This window comes from Anolis carolinensis, unplaced genomic scaffold (genome assembly GCF_035594765.1).
Source record: "Anolis carolinensis isolate JA03-04 unplaced genomic scaffold, rAnoCar3.1.pri scaffold_7, whole genome shotgun sequence".
NCBI lineage: Eukaryota > Metazoa > Chordata > Lepidosauria > Squamata > Dactyloidae > Anolis > Anolis carolinensis.
The window spans coordinates 39,846,578-39,862,987 of record NW_026943818.1 but is presented as its reverse complement, the minus strand read 5'-3'; the positions used below and the strand labels follow the sequence as shown (position 1 = coordinate 39,862,987).

The window sequence follows — 16,410 nt, the reverse complement described above, 5'->3', positions numbered from 1 at the left end:
TCTTTTTGTTGTATCAACCTTGAGGCGTGGATGATGGGTTGTGTTGTCAAATTTTAAGGTTGGGGAGCCTGTACTTTTGTTGTTTTGTGAATCGCCGTGATGCCATCACTCTTTTATATATATTGATAGACTAGCTGTGCCCGGCCACGCGTTGCTGTGACAAAGTGGTGGTGGTATTGGTTAAAAATTGTTGTGTAATTTTTATTTGACGTTATTTGCATTTTTTATTAATTTTATTGTGTTATATTTTTATGTATTATATTTTATTATTTTCTTGTATTATTTTTAGTTATTTTCTGTTATTATAGTATTTTATTGTATTAATTTTTTAGTGGTTTTTTTTTTTTTGGGGTTGCTGGGAGACCAAATTGGAGGAGCTTAGCCTTCTAACTGGCAGCAATTGGATAAAAGCAATTATTCCTCTCTCTCTAATTAGTACTTTATTTTTCTTTTCTTTTTGTTGTATCAACCTAGAGGCGTGGATGATGGGTTGTGTTGTCAAATTTTGAGGTTGGGGGGCCTGTAGTTTTGTTGTTTTGTGGGTCGCCGTGATGCCATCACTCTTTTATATATATATAGATTGTATCACAAATAGAATATCTAAATGTTCCAAAACACGTTATAATATAAAATATAGTATCACAAATATTACGGAACATATTATAATATTAAATTCCGAGGGAAACATCTTACGTTCGATGTTTTGGAGCAGATCGTGATGCTCCACAAAGGCCACGTCTCCGTAATGCCTCCCATCGGGACCCCCGAAAAGACACCTAAAACGTGGGAAAACAGGAAACGTCATATTGCGTTAGTGTGACTTCCGAGCTGGCATTGGTGGATGAGGGCCTTGCTTGCCTGAGGGCTCCCCGGTTGCCGTAGTAACGCTCCCCGTGATTGGCGGCACAGTGGGAGGGGCCTTTGCCCACCCCTTCTGCCTCCGCCCCAAGGCAGACTCGGCAAAGCGGGCCGCCATCTTGTCCCGGCATGCAGCCCTTCCAGAAGAAGTCTTGGTATGCTACAGAGATAGAGAGAGAAACTTTAATCCAGTTTTATGTGCTGTTCTCAACCTAGATCATATATTTGTTCAGCAAAATTGTGAATGCAATGCTCACAGCTGATGGCAATAAACTTGAACAAATAAACATCAAATTGAATCGGATAGCCCCGACCACTAAATGGCCACAACTGCCATTTAGTGTTGTTTTCTGCAGTCTCCTAATTTGTCAATTTGCGGGTCACATAGTGGAAGCATGCTGGGCCCATAACCCCTTGTCCAAAAGGAGACGTCCCCACAAACAATAATAAATAATAATAATAATAATAATAATAATAATAATAATAATGTTTATTTATATCCCGCCTCCATCTCCCCCGAAGGGGACTCGGGGCAGCTCACAGCAAAATCAGATACAAAACAATGATAAAATAAAATATGAAACATCAAAGAACAATAATAAAAACCAATAATAATATATACACAGCAGCCGAAAAAACACAACACGGTATTAAAAACAATGAGGTTGCAATAGTGGATAAGCAAGGTGCACATTATGAGTTACAAATTTTAAATAGATAAAGTGCAACAGATTCATTTAAGATCACATCGGGTAGGGAGGAGCCCTGAATTAATATCAAGTAATCAGGAAAAGAGCGACTAGTACAAAAGGTCGAGGAGTATAATTGTAATGATGATGGGGATGGGTGATCTTAACCAAAGGCCTGGGTGAAAAGCCAGGTTTTCAGGCTCTTCCGAAACGCCATAGATTGGGACTGGAAAAGGGTCGGGATGTGGCGCAACTGGTTAGTAGCCAGCTGCAATAAATCACTACTGACTAAGAGGTTATGGGATCGAAGCCAGAAAATCCTTGTCCCCATCCTCCTTGTTCTCAGCAGTTAACCAATGGAGCTTAGATAACCTGTATGTCTTGTGGTAATTGTCAGAGTAATTTGCAGCGCAGCAGTAGTTGGATGGAGTCAGTGGAATGCAGAACGAAGAGACATCAGAGACGTTGGTAAAACTATATACAAAGTTTTACTGACTTCAGTAATAATCAAGACAAACAGACTTGTAGACAATGAACGAACACAGGACTCTCTCAGCAGACAGCACTCACCTCAACTCAGAACAGAACAGAACTGATGCAATCAGTAATGCACAAACACTTGTGTCTGGATACTCCCCAGTTCCAGCCACACATCAAGGACATCACAGCTTCTTAGTAATTAACTCTTTCCAGACTATAGTACACTCTGGATGATGCAATCAGTATGCAATACTGGCAAGACACAAATTTCATTTAAACACTACCAATACACAAATCAAACATTAACAGTAATCTCTGAGTGGTTAGACTCAATTCAACTCTCTCTGGGACTCTCACCAAAATCAGCAGAGTAGCAAAAGCAAAAGCTTTCAAATGCAACAGTTACTTACACGGGGTGAGCCAAGAAAAGCCTTTCAACTTAGGATGGCAATGGACTGCAGAGTCTCAGTAAAAGTTCAAAAAGTATTTATTCCGGTAAAAAGAACTCCATTGTAGATAGAAAGGCTTGGGAGCTGTCTAGTCTACTCTAGACTGGTTTCTAAGGAAAAATAAGAAAGGAAAAATAACAAACATCTAAATAGTTACATCTTGCCAGGAGAGACAGCAAGATGCTTCTTGTTAAGACTGAACCAAAATGGTTCCAACCGCATGGTCCAGTTTATTGGGGCCATAAAACATTCTGACCAATGAGAAGTTAGTGTCCCTGGAGATTCACATTTCTACTAACTTCAAAGTAAGGGATGTGACGTAAACAGGATAGAGTGAAACACAGTAAAGCCTGTCTAGGCATGCTTTGGAAACAGGGAAAGGATTTCCTCAATCTAACTCTATCATCTATCTAACTACATCTAGACTTGAGTAGTCCAGGGTGATTCCCAACATGTCTGCCTTCCTTTTCTGTGTAAAAGTTGCTCTGATATATTCTTGCACTGAAAAGGCAATAAAAAGAACCTTTGTTTAAAAGGTATTCATGACACTCTCTGCCGGACATCCTCAACCTTCCCTCCTATATTGGAAACGATGCAGAATTGTATTGGCCCTTGTGGCTGCAGCATAGCATAACAATGTTGGCTCGGTGGGGAGCGGGATGATGACTTACCGGCGCTGAGGTCGCAAGGGCTGCTGGTCCCATTTCCGGAAACGTCTGGAAAGATGTGGCGGGAGGGGAGCACCCACCCGGCGGGGCTGAACTCATAGCCGTGGCAGGATCGCCGGCCCCGCAGACCCCGCAGGCCCCGGGGCCCAAAGCCCTTCTCTCTGGCCAGCGCCACTGCGAAGGTCGGGCCTGACATGGACACAAAAGAGCAGGCAGCATATTAGATCATTATTATAATATTACTAGTTGTGCCCGGCCACGCGTTGCTGTGGCTAGGACTTAATTTTTCTTTTCTTTTTGTTGTATGAACGTAGAGGCGTGGATGAGAGGTTGTGCTGTCAATTTTCGAGGTTGTGGGGCATTCAGTTTAGTTGTTTTGTCCGGTGCCGTGATTCCATTACCCTTTTATATATATAGATAGCTGTGCCCGGCCACGCGTTGCTGTGGCTAGGACTTAATTTTTCTTTTCTTTTTGTTGTATGAACGTAGAGGCGTGGATGAGAGGTTGTGCTGTCAATTTTCGAGGTTGTGGGGCATTCAGTTTAGTTGTTTTGTCCGGTGCCGTGATTCCATTACCCTTTTATATATATAGATAGCTGTGCCCGGCCACACGTTGCTGTGGCTAGGACTTAATTTTTCTTTTCTTTTTGTTGTATGAACGTAGAGGCGTGGATGAGAGGTTGTGCTGTCAATTTTCGAGGTTGTGGGGCATTCAGTTTAGTTGTTTTGTCCGGTGCCGTGATTCCATTACCCTTTTATATATATAGACTAGCTGTGCCCGGCCACGGTTTGCTGTGGCAAAGTATGGTGGTATGGGAAATAAAGTATTGAGGAATTGGTGGTAATTAAGGTAAAGGGTCCCCTGGGCTGAATGGGTTGCTAGGAGACCAAGTGGGCGGAGCTTAGCCTTCTAACTGGCAGCAATTGGATAAAAACAATGATTCCTCTCCCTCTAATTAGGACTTTATTTTTGTTTCCTTTTTGTTGTATCAACCTAGAGGCGTGGATGAGGGGTTGTGATGTCAATTTTTGAGGTTGTGGGGTGTTTACTTTTGTTGTTTTGTCAGCTGCCGTGATGCCATCACTCTTTTATATATATAGATAGCTGTGCCCGGCCACGCGTTGCTGTGGCTAGGACTTAATTTTTCTTTTCTTTTTGTTGTATGAACGTAGAGGCGTGGATGAGAGGTTGTGCTGTCAATTTTCGAGGTTGTGGGGCATTCAGTTTAGTTGTTTTGTCCGGTGCCGTGATTCCATTACCCTTTTATATATATAGATAGCTGTGCCCGGGCCACACGTTGCTGTGGCTAGGACTTAATTTTTCTTTTCTTTTTGTTGTATGAACGTAGAGGCGTGGATGAGAGGTTGTGCTGTCAATTTTCGAGGTTGTGGGGCATTCAGTTTAGTTGTTTTGTCCGGTGCCGTGATTCCATTACCCTTTTATATATATAGATAGCTGTGCCCGGCCACGCGTTGCTGTGGCTAGGACTTAATTTTTCTTTTCTTTTTGTTGTATGAACGTAGAGGCATGGATGAGGGGTTGTGCTGCCAAGTTTAGTGTTTCTGGGATGTGTAGTTTTGTTGTTTTGTCCTAGGCCAAAATTTCATTACCCTTTTATATATATAGATTATTGTTATTGCTAAAATACTGACCATAATCTTCGACCGCAACCGGAACCAATCTGCAGACATCAGCAAAGTACGAATGTGTTGCGTCTAGCCTAACAGCGTCTGCTTCGTTTTTCTGCCGCACAAAAGGAAGCGGTTTAATTAATTATGGAAACGAGCCTACCGATTTCATTAACGTCAAGGATGCCGCACCTTGATCCGCTCGATGCAGCCGGACATGGAGTCGGCCTGGATGCAAACCAAAGGGTCGGAATGGACATTCAGGGCCCATTCTTCGCATTTGTGGAGTTCGGCGTCGCTGATGCAGCACCAACGGACCAGGCTTTCGGACAGAGAAGGCCCTGCAAACAAGGAATTGACCAGCTAAGTTTCCAAAAAAGAGTGACTGCTGGTCTGGGAATGACCCAAACCAAAGATATAGGAGTTTCAAGGTAAACCTGCAATACTATTAGTATTGCAACATAGTGGTATATTACAATAGAGTAATATACAATGCGAATATTGCGCTATGCTAATATAATATACTAGCTGTGCCCGGCCACGCGTTGCTGTGGCGAAGTCTGGTGGTCTGGGAAATAAAGTATTGAGGAATTGGTAGTAGTTAAGGTAAAGGGTAAAGGTTTTCCCTGACATTAAGTGCAGTCGTGTCTGAGTCTGGGGGTCAGTGCTCATCTCCATTTCTAAGCCAAAGAGCCGGCGTTGTCCGTAGACTCCTCCAAGGTCATGTGGAATGACTGCATGGAGTGGCAGTAATTGGATAAAAACAAATTAGATAATCTGTGGAAGAGGCCTAAGAGAGGCCTAAGTCTACCTGTCCCCTCGGCTGAGTTGGTTGCTAGGAGACCAAGTGGGCCGAGATTAGCCCTGTAACTGGCAGCAATTGGAGAAAAACAATTATTCCTTTCCCTCTAATTAGGACTTTATTTTTCTTTTCTTTTTGTTGTATCAACCTAGAAGCGTGGATGATGGGTTGTGTTGTCAAATTTTGAGGTTGGGGGGCCTGTAGTTTTATTGTTTTGTGGGTCGCCGTGATGCCATCACTCATTTATATATATAGAAGATTGTATGTACATACAATACTGATCATAATATTGTAATACAATAAAATAATAAAATATAATAATATAATGATTACATATTATATACTGCATGTAATATTACTAATAATATTGCAGTATAGCGGTATAATACAATAGAGTAATAGATAATGCTAATATTGCGCTATGCTAATAATATAATATATTGTATGTACATACAATATTAATCAAAATATTGTAATAATAATACAATATAATAATATAATAGGTTACATATTATATACAGTAGAGTCTCACTTATCCAACACTCGCTTATCCAACGTTCTGGATTATCCAACACATTTTTGTAGTCAATGTTTTCAATTTATTGTGATATTTTGATGCTAAATTCGTAAATACAGTAATTACTACATAGCATTATTGCATATTGAACTACTTTTTCTGTCAAATTTCTTGTATAACATGATGTTTTGGTGCTTAATTTGTAAAATCATAACCTAATTTAATGTTTAATAGGCTTTTCCTTAATCTCTCCTTATTATCCAACATATTCGCTTATCCAACGTTCTGCCGGCCCATTTATGTGGGATAAGTGAGACTCTACTGTATTGCATGTAATATTACTAATAATATTGCAATATAGTGGTATAGTACAATAGAGTAATATATAATGCTAATATTGCGCTATGCTAATAATATAATATATTGTATGAACATAAAATATTGATCATAATATTGTAATATAATATAATAATAATAAAATATAATAATATAATGGGTTACATGGCCTGATTTAAGGATGAAGCATGAGGATCTCGGACGAATGGAATGAATTATATATACGTTTCAAAGGTTTTTATAGTGTGTTTTAACAGGGTTATTAATGTATTTGTCTACATTGATTTGTTTTTATGATTGCATTTTGGGCATTAAATTTTGCCAATTTTTGTAAGTCGCCCTGAGTCGCCTCGGGTGAGAAGGGCGGGGTATAAATGTTGTAAATAAATAATACATATTATATGTTGCATGTAATATTACTAATAATATTGCAGTATAGCGGTATAGTACAATAGAGTAATATAGCTGCATGGTATACTATGCTAATCTATATATATAAAAGAGTGATAGCATCACGGCGACCCACAAAACAACAAAACTACAGGCCCCCCAACCTCGAAATTTGACAACACAACCCATCATCCACGCCTCTAGGTTGATATAACAAAAAGAAGAGAAAAAGAAAGTCCTAATTAGAGGGAAAGGAATAATTGTTTTTATCCAAATTGCTGCCAGTTAGAGGACTAATCTCTGCCCACTTGGTCTCCTAGCAACCAACTCAGCCGAGGGGACAGGCAGATTTAGGCCTCACTTAGGCTTCTTCCACAGATTATCTAATTTGCACTGGATTATATGGCAGTGTAGACTCAAGGCCCTTCCACACTGCTATATAACCCATTTATAATCTTATATTATCTGCTTGGCACTGGATTATCTTGACTCCACACTGCCATATAATCCACTTCAGTGTGCAGTCGGACACAACTGGACTTAATGTCAGGAGAAAACCTTTACCCTTGACCTTAACTACCACCAATTCCTCAATACTTTATTTCCCATACCACCATTCTTCGCCACAGCAACGCGTGGCCAGGCACAGCTAGTAATATAATATATTGTATGTACGTATAATATTGATCATAATATTGTAATACGGTACAATAATATAATAATTACATATGATATATTGCATGTAATATTACTAATATTAATAATAATATTGCAGTATAGCAATATATCATGCGGGTCACCCAGACCAGTTCTGGGACTTTAGGGGGACCTCAATTGACCCCCAAGGTAAAGATATGTGTGACGCTGCAGCAAAAAAGGCCAACACGGTGCTATCCGATCAATAAGAATATATAGGAAACTCACCTTCGTGGCCCAAGCCTTGCAAAAGGGAGACATAGTCCAGGCCCAGGACTTGGGTGACGTCCTCCTCTTCCTCCTCGCCTCCGACCAATCGCAAGCGTTGAGTGGCGTCTCGGAAAAGTAGGTCCTTCCCTCTGAAGGGGGCCGAGGAGAAGAGTTCGAACCTGGCCTTCTCCTCCCCTTCCGCTCCAAAGAGTTGCTGGAAGGGATAGGTTGTGTGTATATGAAATGTAAATCAAGTGTTTCTGCTGTTTTGCAAGTGTGTGTTTCAGCAATGAAACAGTTAACAGCAGGCCAGTTTGACTGACAGTCTGCTGTGACCTATGAGACATGATTTCTGGCCTTGGAGGTCAGAACTTCCTTTGGACTATGGAATGTGTTTTCTTATCTCTCTGTTGTTCTGTGAGAGACGAGACGAGACGAAGAATGCCAGTTTGACTGACAGCCTACTGTGACCTATGAGACATGATTTCCGGCCTTGGAGGTCGGAACTTCCTTCAGACTAAGGAATGTGTTTTCTTATCTCTCTGTTGTTCTGTGAGAGACGAGACGAAGAATGCCAGTTTGACTGACAGCCTGCTGTGACCTATGAGACATGATTTCCGGCCTTGGAGGTCGGAACTTCCTTCGGACTAAGGAATGTGCTTTCTTATCTCTGTGTTGTTCTGTGAGAGACGAGACGAGACGAAGAATGCCAGTTTGACTGACAGCCTACTGTGACCTATGAGACATGATTTCCGGCCTTGGAGGTCGGAACTTCCTTCAGACTAAGGAATGTGTTTTCTTATCTCTCTGTTGTTCTGTGAGAGACGAGACGAAGAATGCCAGTTTGACTGACAGCCTGCTGTGACCTATGAGACATGATTTCCGGCCTTGGAGGTCGGAACTTCCTTCAGACTAAGGAATGTGTTTTCTTATCTCTCTGTTGTTCTGTGAGAGACGAGACGAAGAATGCCAGTTTGACTGACAGCCTGCTGTGACCTATGAGACATGATTTCCGGCCTTGGAGGTCGGAACTTCCTTCGGACTAAGGAATGTGCTTTCTTATCTCTGTGTTGTTCTGTGAGAGACGAGACGAGACGAAGAATGCCAGTTTGACTGACAGCCTACTGTGACCTATGAGACATAATTTCCGGCCTTGGAGGTCAGAACTTCCTTCAGACTAAGGAATGTGTTTTCTTATCTCTCTGTTGTTCTATGAGAAACGAGACGAAGAATGCCGGCTTCGAGCGATGGACTTTGCTGCAATTGTAAATATCTTTGTAAATCTATATATATAAAAGGGTAATGGAATCACGGCACCGGACAAAACTAAACTAAACATCCCACAACCTCGAAAATTGACAGCACAACCTCTCATCCACGCCTCTACGTTCATACAACAAAAAGAAAAGAAAAATTAAGTCCTAGCCACAGCAACGCGTGGCCGGGCACAGCTATCTATATATATAAAAGGGTAATGGAATCACGGCACCGGACAAAACAACTAAATTAAACGCCCCACAACCTCGAAAATTGACAGCACAACCTCTCATCTACGCCTCTACGTTCATACAACAAAAAGAAAAGAAAAATTAAGTCCTAGCCACAGCAACGCGTGGCCGGGCACAGCTAGTATTAAATAGATGTTTGAACTTCAGACTTCAGATGTATTTGAGTCTGACTTTGGAGGAATTGGTGAGGGCAGAAATTCACCAATTCATCAGGGTGCTGGTCCGGAGCATGATTGATCGATGGTGTTTGAAGAAACTCACCCAACACACACCCTGGCCCCCTGGCTCTGCATCATGACAGAGACAAGGCAGGAATTAAGCTTCCAAAATCAACATAATAATAATAATAATAATAATAATAATAATAATAATAATAATAATAATAACTACTTTATTTTTATACCCCGCCTCATCTCCCCGAAGGGACTCTGGTTGGCTTACATGGGGCCTTGCCCGATAAAACAATCAAATATCAAAACACAGCAATAAAACATTTATCCAATAAAAACATCAATTACAGTAAAAACAATTGTTAAAATCAACATAAAACATACAACATTGCTTCATCTGAAATCTTTCCCTGTTTCTCTCTTATTTAACCAATGCTTACAGGCTAAGAAAGCATTCCTCTGACCTTGAGTTCCCACACGCTTCCCAGCTATTCTCCAAGAACGCCTGGGACAATGAACCTTAACCTTGTATCTCGATCTAAGGAAGTCTCCTCTGACTCGCTGCCCGAGCCACCTGTGACTTGTTGATGTTCTAAATCCTGTGAAAGGTCACCCTTTTCACTGACTTCTGCTTCAGTCTGTTTATCACAACCTTTTGCTTCCCTGCGGCCTTTCTGACAATTCAGAGCCTTCAACATTTCCTTGGGCAGCCTGCATAAACCCAAATCCCCCTTCATCATCAGACTGAACCACAACACTATCTATCTATCTATCTACCTATCTATCACGTGTCCCTCTTACCTGTTAGGTCTGATAAATAACAGGTAGCCCAGAATGTCTGTCTATCTATGCTTTATTACCTGTAAGAACAGGTGAGGAAAAATACAAACGAAATTTCTACACAAGAACACCAAGATGGATATCACCCCTGGAGGCATGCCACAGAAGAGAAACTCCAAGAAGGAATTGGCTAACCTATAATGATATAATTAGAAAAAGAGAGGGGAAGTGGACACTTAAATCACAGGAAGAAATGAAGAAAACAGACCAAGAGATTTCGTGGTTCCAATACTTTCAAATAAAGGAGTACTTCAATCAGGATAACAAGATTGGCTTTGAGGAAAATGAAACAACATGGGATAGAATTATGAAATCGGATAAGAAAATAACATCGAAATTATACAATAAACTTCTGGAATGGTCAACGTTGACGGAAGGAGTAAAAGACTGTATGAGCATGTGGGCAAAGGATGTAGGCCATACGATAATGTTAGAAGACTGGGGAAAAATGTGGACAATTAAAAATAAATGGACATATGCACAGGATTTAAAGGAAAATTGGACCAAGATGATGTACAGGTGGTACATTACACCCCAAAAACTGGCGAAAATGTACCCAAAACTGAGCGACAAATGTTGGAAATGTGAAGAAAAAACGGGGACATTTATACATATGTGGTGGAACTGCAGAACGGCTAAGAAATATTGGTCAGAGATTCATGAAGAGATACAGAAAATCTTAAAGGTAAAAATTTGATTGAAACCAGAATACTATTTGCTGGGAATAATGGATGATAAAATGGTAGAAAACGAAAGAAACTCTTCCATTTTCTATCAACGGCGGGCAGGATCAATTATGCCGAAGTGTGGAGATCAAAGGAGAAACCAACAATAGATCAATGGATTTTGAAGATAATGGATATTATGAATATGGATGTACTGACCCAAACATTAAAACACTTCCAAGGAGTGAAATTGTCAGGACCCAGGCTGCAGAGCACCAATAACCATGCGCAGAGACCAGAATCTATCTAATATCTTTATTAAGGAAATATATAAAGTCAATAAAAATAAGTGTAGAATATAGTTCAGAAGTAGACCTTTCAGGAAAGGTCAAATATAGTCCAGGAAAACAATATGAGATATTAAAGTCCAAAGTTATAATCCAATAACCGAAACACACACTTTGCCAAGCAAAGTGAGGGGAAATGACAAGGTTCTTTAGTCCATGGAACTTGATGCAAGGCTGGAGAGCAAACTAGATTCTTGGCAAACAAGGCTTGATTCAAGGCAACAAGAAGCGAGGAACAAGAACAGGGTCCGTGGCGAAATCTGTGGCGAGGTCCGGGGAACAAGGCAGGGCTGGAACGAGAACAAGGTCCTGGAAACTGGAGTAGCGTAGTCCACACACAATCTACTCCCGAAGCTGACGAATTGACTCCGCAAGGATTCCTTTGCGGGCAAACACCTATATAGGATCTTGTTTTCCCGCCAGGAACACTTTCTCTGGGGAACAAGAAACGAAACCCATACTGTGTCCAGATGCATGACTCCCAAGGGAAGCAGACTTAATCAGCTAATTGTCTGGCAGCTATACTAGCGCTGCGGCGAGTCGCCTCTCGAGCGCTTCTATCTTGATTATAATAAACCCGGAGAGAAAATGGGGGAGATTTCTGCTCAAGGCTTGTTTGGCTGTCTTCTTGTGGGCAAACATCTTGCATGTGCAAGGGCTCCAAATCTGGCAGAAACGGTGGGAAACCCAAGTTTTCCTCTTCATCTGCCTCAATAGTACTAGGAACGGGACTACATGGCCCATGAGTCATCACAGAAATGCAAAAAAACAGACTGGTCACCATTAAAGAAATAAATGTTGCAGAGGAAAATGAAAATGATAATAACGATCTAGAAGAGAACGTAAGAATGAAACAAAACAAGGTGTAGATAAGAGTAGGGGAAGCCACAGCGAACATTAAAGACGCGAAAAGAATAGGCCGCAAAGAAGGAGATTGGAAGTAGACGATACCCCTTCCCTCCCCCCGTTTCCCCGTACCCCATTATCCCCGGAGTTAGACATATAGTATAGAGTAGATAGACCTATAGAGTAGTCCTAGCCTTTCCTACTTTCCTATCCCTACGATTGTTCCCCCACTTTTTTAATGTATTACTTTTGGAAAAGAGGTTTCCCAATAAAAATCTATAGAAAAAAAAAAGAACAGGTGAGGAACAAAGGTAAGAAGCGAAATATAACCCTGAATATCTCTCTATGTTTACATGACTCTTACCCGTAAAAAAAGGTGAGGAGGAAAAGGTAACCCAGAATTAATATTCATCCATCTATGGTTCTTACCTGTTAGGACAGGTGAGAGGCTAAAGATCAGCTAAACTATATCTATCAATTTAATTACCTGGGCCAGAGTGATGAATCTCCCGGCCACCTTCCGGAAGTCCTTCCGGGTCAGGAGGGCCCTTCCTGGGCCACGGCCGAGGTGACAGGTCGCAGAGGCCATTAAGGGGGCAGTGGACCCATCGGGACACAAGAGCTCGTATTCGTCTAGGTCTGATTCTTAATAAGGAAAAGATTTTTAATACGGTTATTCATGGAGGGACCTGCGGGTCAAGAGGTTGGGTCGGGGGACAAGAGGTCTAGGCTGGGGTCGAGGGGGCGGAGCTTATAAATAGGGGCTTACCTGTGGCATTCAGGACCGCCAGGTGATCCACGAAAGCCACCTCTCCGATTCCGCTCCTCAAGCACCTGTGTTGTCATCATTAGCATAAATTTAAATATTAATATAACTTCGCAGAGCCCCATAAGCATTGAACCCTTATTTGTGGCTTTCCTTTGGAAATAAGTGGCCTCTCTAGGCATTTGTTTGGTCTTCCTGGTGATACCTTGAAAAGACCTTGAAAATGCCTAGAGGGGACATATTTCATGCAAATGAAACTATGAAGATCAAGCTGTATTGAAAAGAAGGACTTCCTGCACAGGAATACCATAGAGGCATGCTGGAGGACCCAGGGAAATCCTAGAGACGTATTTTATATGATCATGAACACTACTGAAATGACGGATTTCCAGCACAAGGATACCATAGGGCAACAGTGGAGGACCTCGAAAATGCCTAGAGAGGACATATTTCATGCAAATGAAACTATGAAGATCAAGCTGTATTGAAAAGAAGGAGTTCCTGCACAGGAATACCATAGAGGCATGCTGGAGGACCTAAGGAAATCCTAGAGACGTATTTTATATGATCATGAACACTACTGAAATGACGGATTTCCAGCACAAGGATACCATAGGGCAACAGTGGAGGACCTTGAAAATGCCTAGAGAGGACATATTTCATGCAAATGAAACAATGAAGATCAAGCTGTATTGAAAAGAAGGAGTTCCTGCACAGGAATACCATAGAGGCATGCTGGAGGACCTAAGGAAATCCTAGAGACATATTTTATATGATCATGAACACTACTGAAATGACGGATTTCCAGCACAAGGGTACCATAGGGCAACACTGGAGGACCTCGAAAATGCCTAGAGAGGACATATTTTATATAAATACATCATGGCTCATTGAAATGAAGGAATACCACAGAGAACCTAGAAAACGTCACCTGAAGGCCCCCTCGGAGTCGAAAAACGGTTCACCACCACTGGTTTCGCAGAAGTAGTTCCTGTCCCGGAGGTATGACCTCTGACCTTGGCAAAGGGCGCAAAGGGCAGGGGAAGAAAGGCCGACACCGGGGACGCAACTGGCGTTGAAGTATTCGGAAACCGCTGGAGGAAAACGAGGAAATTAAGTCAATCTAATGAAATCAATTGCCGTGGTTTGCTGTACAGGAGGCCCGCCTGACCACGCACCGTGACTTAGGGGTCGGCCTTTGTCCCAAAGGAGGTCGTTCTGGGACAACAGGAAGCCCAAAGGGAGGCTCCAGCCGGACGTCCATCTTGCCCCGCTGTGGCAACTCCGTGACCCTTTCAGGCCCTTGATGTCGAGGGTCCCTTTGCGGGCGACTACCACAGAGAAGACGCAGCTCCCTACGGGCCGGAAACACCGAAATAAACGAGAGAAAGGAAACTAAAATGCCCGCTTCCGGTTGTCTACAAAATGACTACTTCTTATCTATATATATAAAAGAGTGATGGCATCACGGCGACCCACAAAACAACAAAACTACAGGCCCCCCAACCTCGAAATTTGACAACACAACCCGTTATCCACGGCTCTAGGTTGATACAGCAAAAAGAAAAGAAAAATAAAGTCCTAATTAGAGAGAGAGGAATAATTGCTTTCATCCAATTGCTGCCAGTTAGAAGGCTAAGCTCCTCCAACTTGGTCTCCTAGCAACCCAATAAAAAAAAATAAAAAACACTAAAAAAATTAATACAATAAAATACTATAATAACAGAAAACAACTAAAAATAATACAAGAAAATAATAAAATATAATAAATACAAATATAACTTAAAATAAAATTAATAAAAAAATGCAAATAACGTCAAATAAAAATTACACAACAATTTTTAACCAATACCACCACCACTTTGCCACAGCAACGCGTGGCCGGGCACAGCTAGTTGTTTACAAAATGGTTGCTGTAAAGAAGTGTGGTTTTATTTTGATTTATAGAAGTCATGTTTAATGTCGTTTTAAAAGTCATGTTTAGCTATGTTTTAGTTACCAGTGCGTGGGGGATGGTAACCAGCTCAGCATTCTGAGGCAGGTTACCATAGTAACGAGGGCGGAGCCAACCGCCGTTTGAAGGAAAAGGAGGGAATGTTTTAAAAACAGTTCAGTCTGTGATTTTAGTCACAGGGAAGACACTGGTTCCAGGTTAGGGAAACCAGGGAAACTCAGATCTCTAGTTGTGTCAGAGTAAACAAGTTAGGTGACTTGTTTAGGTTCAATTGTAGAGTCTGCGTACAGTAGTAAGGGGAAGCAATCCCGGTTAGATCCAAAGTGATCAGGTTTAGACTGCTCAAGGAAAGGAGCAAGTATTTGAAAGTGTATTCATCATAAGTTATATTTGCAACCATTATCTAAGTGCCTTTAAAGAAGCAATGCTGTAACCACTAAGCTCTGTGCCTGAAATAAACTTGTTGTTTTCTTTCAATATCCAAGTCTCTGTCACCTCTCTTCAAAACTAAGTAACACTACCATCTAAAGTGAAGAAAAGAATAAAATAAGAAAGATAAAGGAAGAAATTCCCCTCTGCCTGAGATCTCCAAAATTGGTGGCAGCGGATATAGTAAAATATATCTATATATATAAAAGAGTGATGGCATCACGGCAATTCACAAAACAACAAAACTACAGGCCCCCCAACCTCAAAATTTGACAACACAATCCATCATCCACGCCTCAAGGTTGATACAACAAAAAGAAAAGAAAAAGAAAGTCCTAATTAGAGGGAGAGGAATAATTGTTTTTATCCAATTGCTGCCAGTTACAAGGCTAAGTTCCGCCCTAAGGTTAGCAGATACCCCTAAGGATCATCCTGTTCAACTTCCTTATATCATGCAGGAGGACACAATCCAATCACTCCTGACAGATGGCCATCCAATATCTGCACAATAATAATACACATCGAATCATAGCATCAGACAGTTAGGAGACACCCCTAAAGGCCATCCAGCCCAACCCAATTCTGCCATGCAGGACACAAGCCAAGCACTCCCAACAGATGGCCACCCAGCCTCTCAATACTAATACTAATAATAACATCATCATACAATCCTAAGGTTTGGAGAGACCCCTAAGGATCATCCAGATCAACTTCCTTCTACCATGCAGGAGGACACAATCCAAGCACTCCTGACAGATGGCCATCCAGCCTCTACATAATGATGATGATGATAATAATAATAATAATAATAATAATAATAATAATAATAATAGAAGCATAGAATCCAAGAGTTTGGAGAGACCCCTAAGGGCCATCCAGCCCAACCCTTTCTACTATGCAGCAGGACACAATCCAAGCACTCCTGACAGATGGCCATCCAGCCTCTACATAATAATGATGATGATGATAATAATAATAATAATAATAATAATAATAATAATAATAATAGAAGCATAGAATCCAAGAGTTTGGAGAGACCCCTAAGGGCCATCCAGCCCAACCCTTTCTACTATGCAGCAGGACACAATGCAAGCATTCACAACACATGCACAACCTATAAATACTATACAATACTACACAGGGACATAGACCCCTCTACCC

General features: G+C 41.4%; 1 protein-coding gene across 1 annotated transcript in view; it reads right to left on the bottom strand.

Moving 5' to 3' along the window:
* The window catches only part of LOC103281820 (melanotransferrin), a 43,100-nt gene that overhangs the window by 11,090 nt on the left and 15,600 nt on the right, over positions 1-16,410 (bottom strand). Inside the window, exons 5-14 of the mRNA XM_062960407.1 lie at positions 14,045-14,221; positions 13,798-13,960; positions 12,870-12,934; positions 12,588-12,745; positions 7,743-7,938; positions 4,966-5,114; positions 4,798-4,888; positions 3,148-3,333; positions 859-1,018; positions 694-776 (exon numbers count right to left, since the gene is read on the bottom strand). Coding sequence (XP_062816477.1) covers positions 694-776; positions 859-1,018; positions 3,148-3,333; positions 4,798-4,888; positions 4,966-5,114; positions 7,743-7,938; positions 12,588-12,745; positions 12,870-12,934; positions 13,798-13,960; positions 14,045-14,221 — 1,428 coding nt within the window. The remainder of the gene's footprint in view (positions 1-693; positions 777-858; positions 1,019-3,147; positions 3,334-4,797; positions 4,889-4,965; positions 5,115-7,742; positions 7,939-12,587; positions 12,746-12,869; positions 12,935-13,797; positions 13,961-14,044; positions 14,222-16,410) is intronic.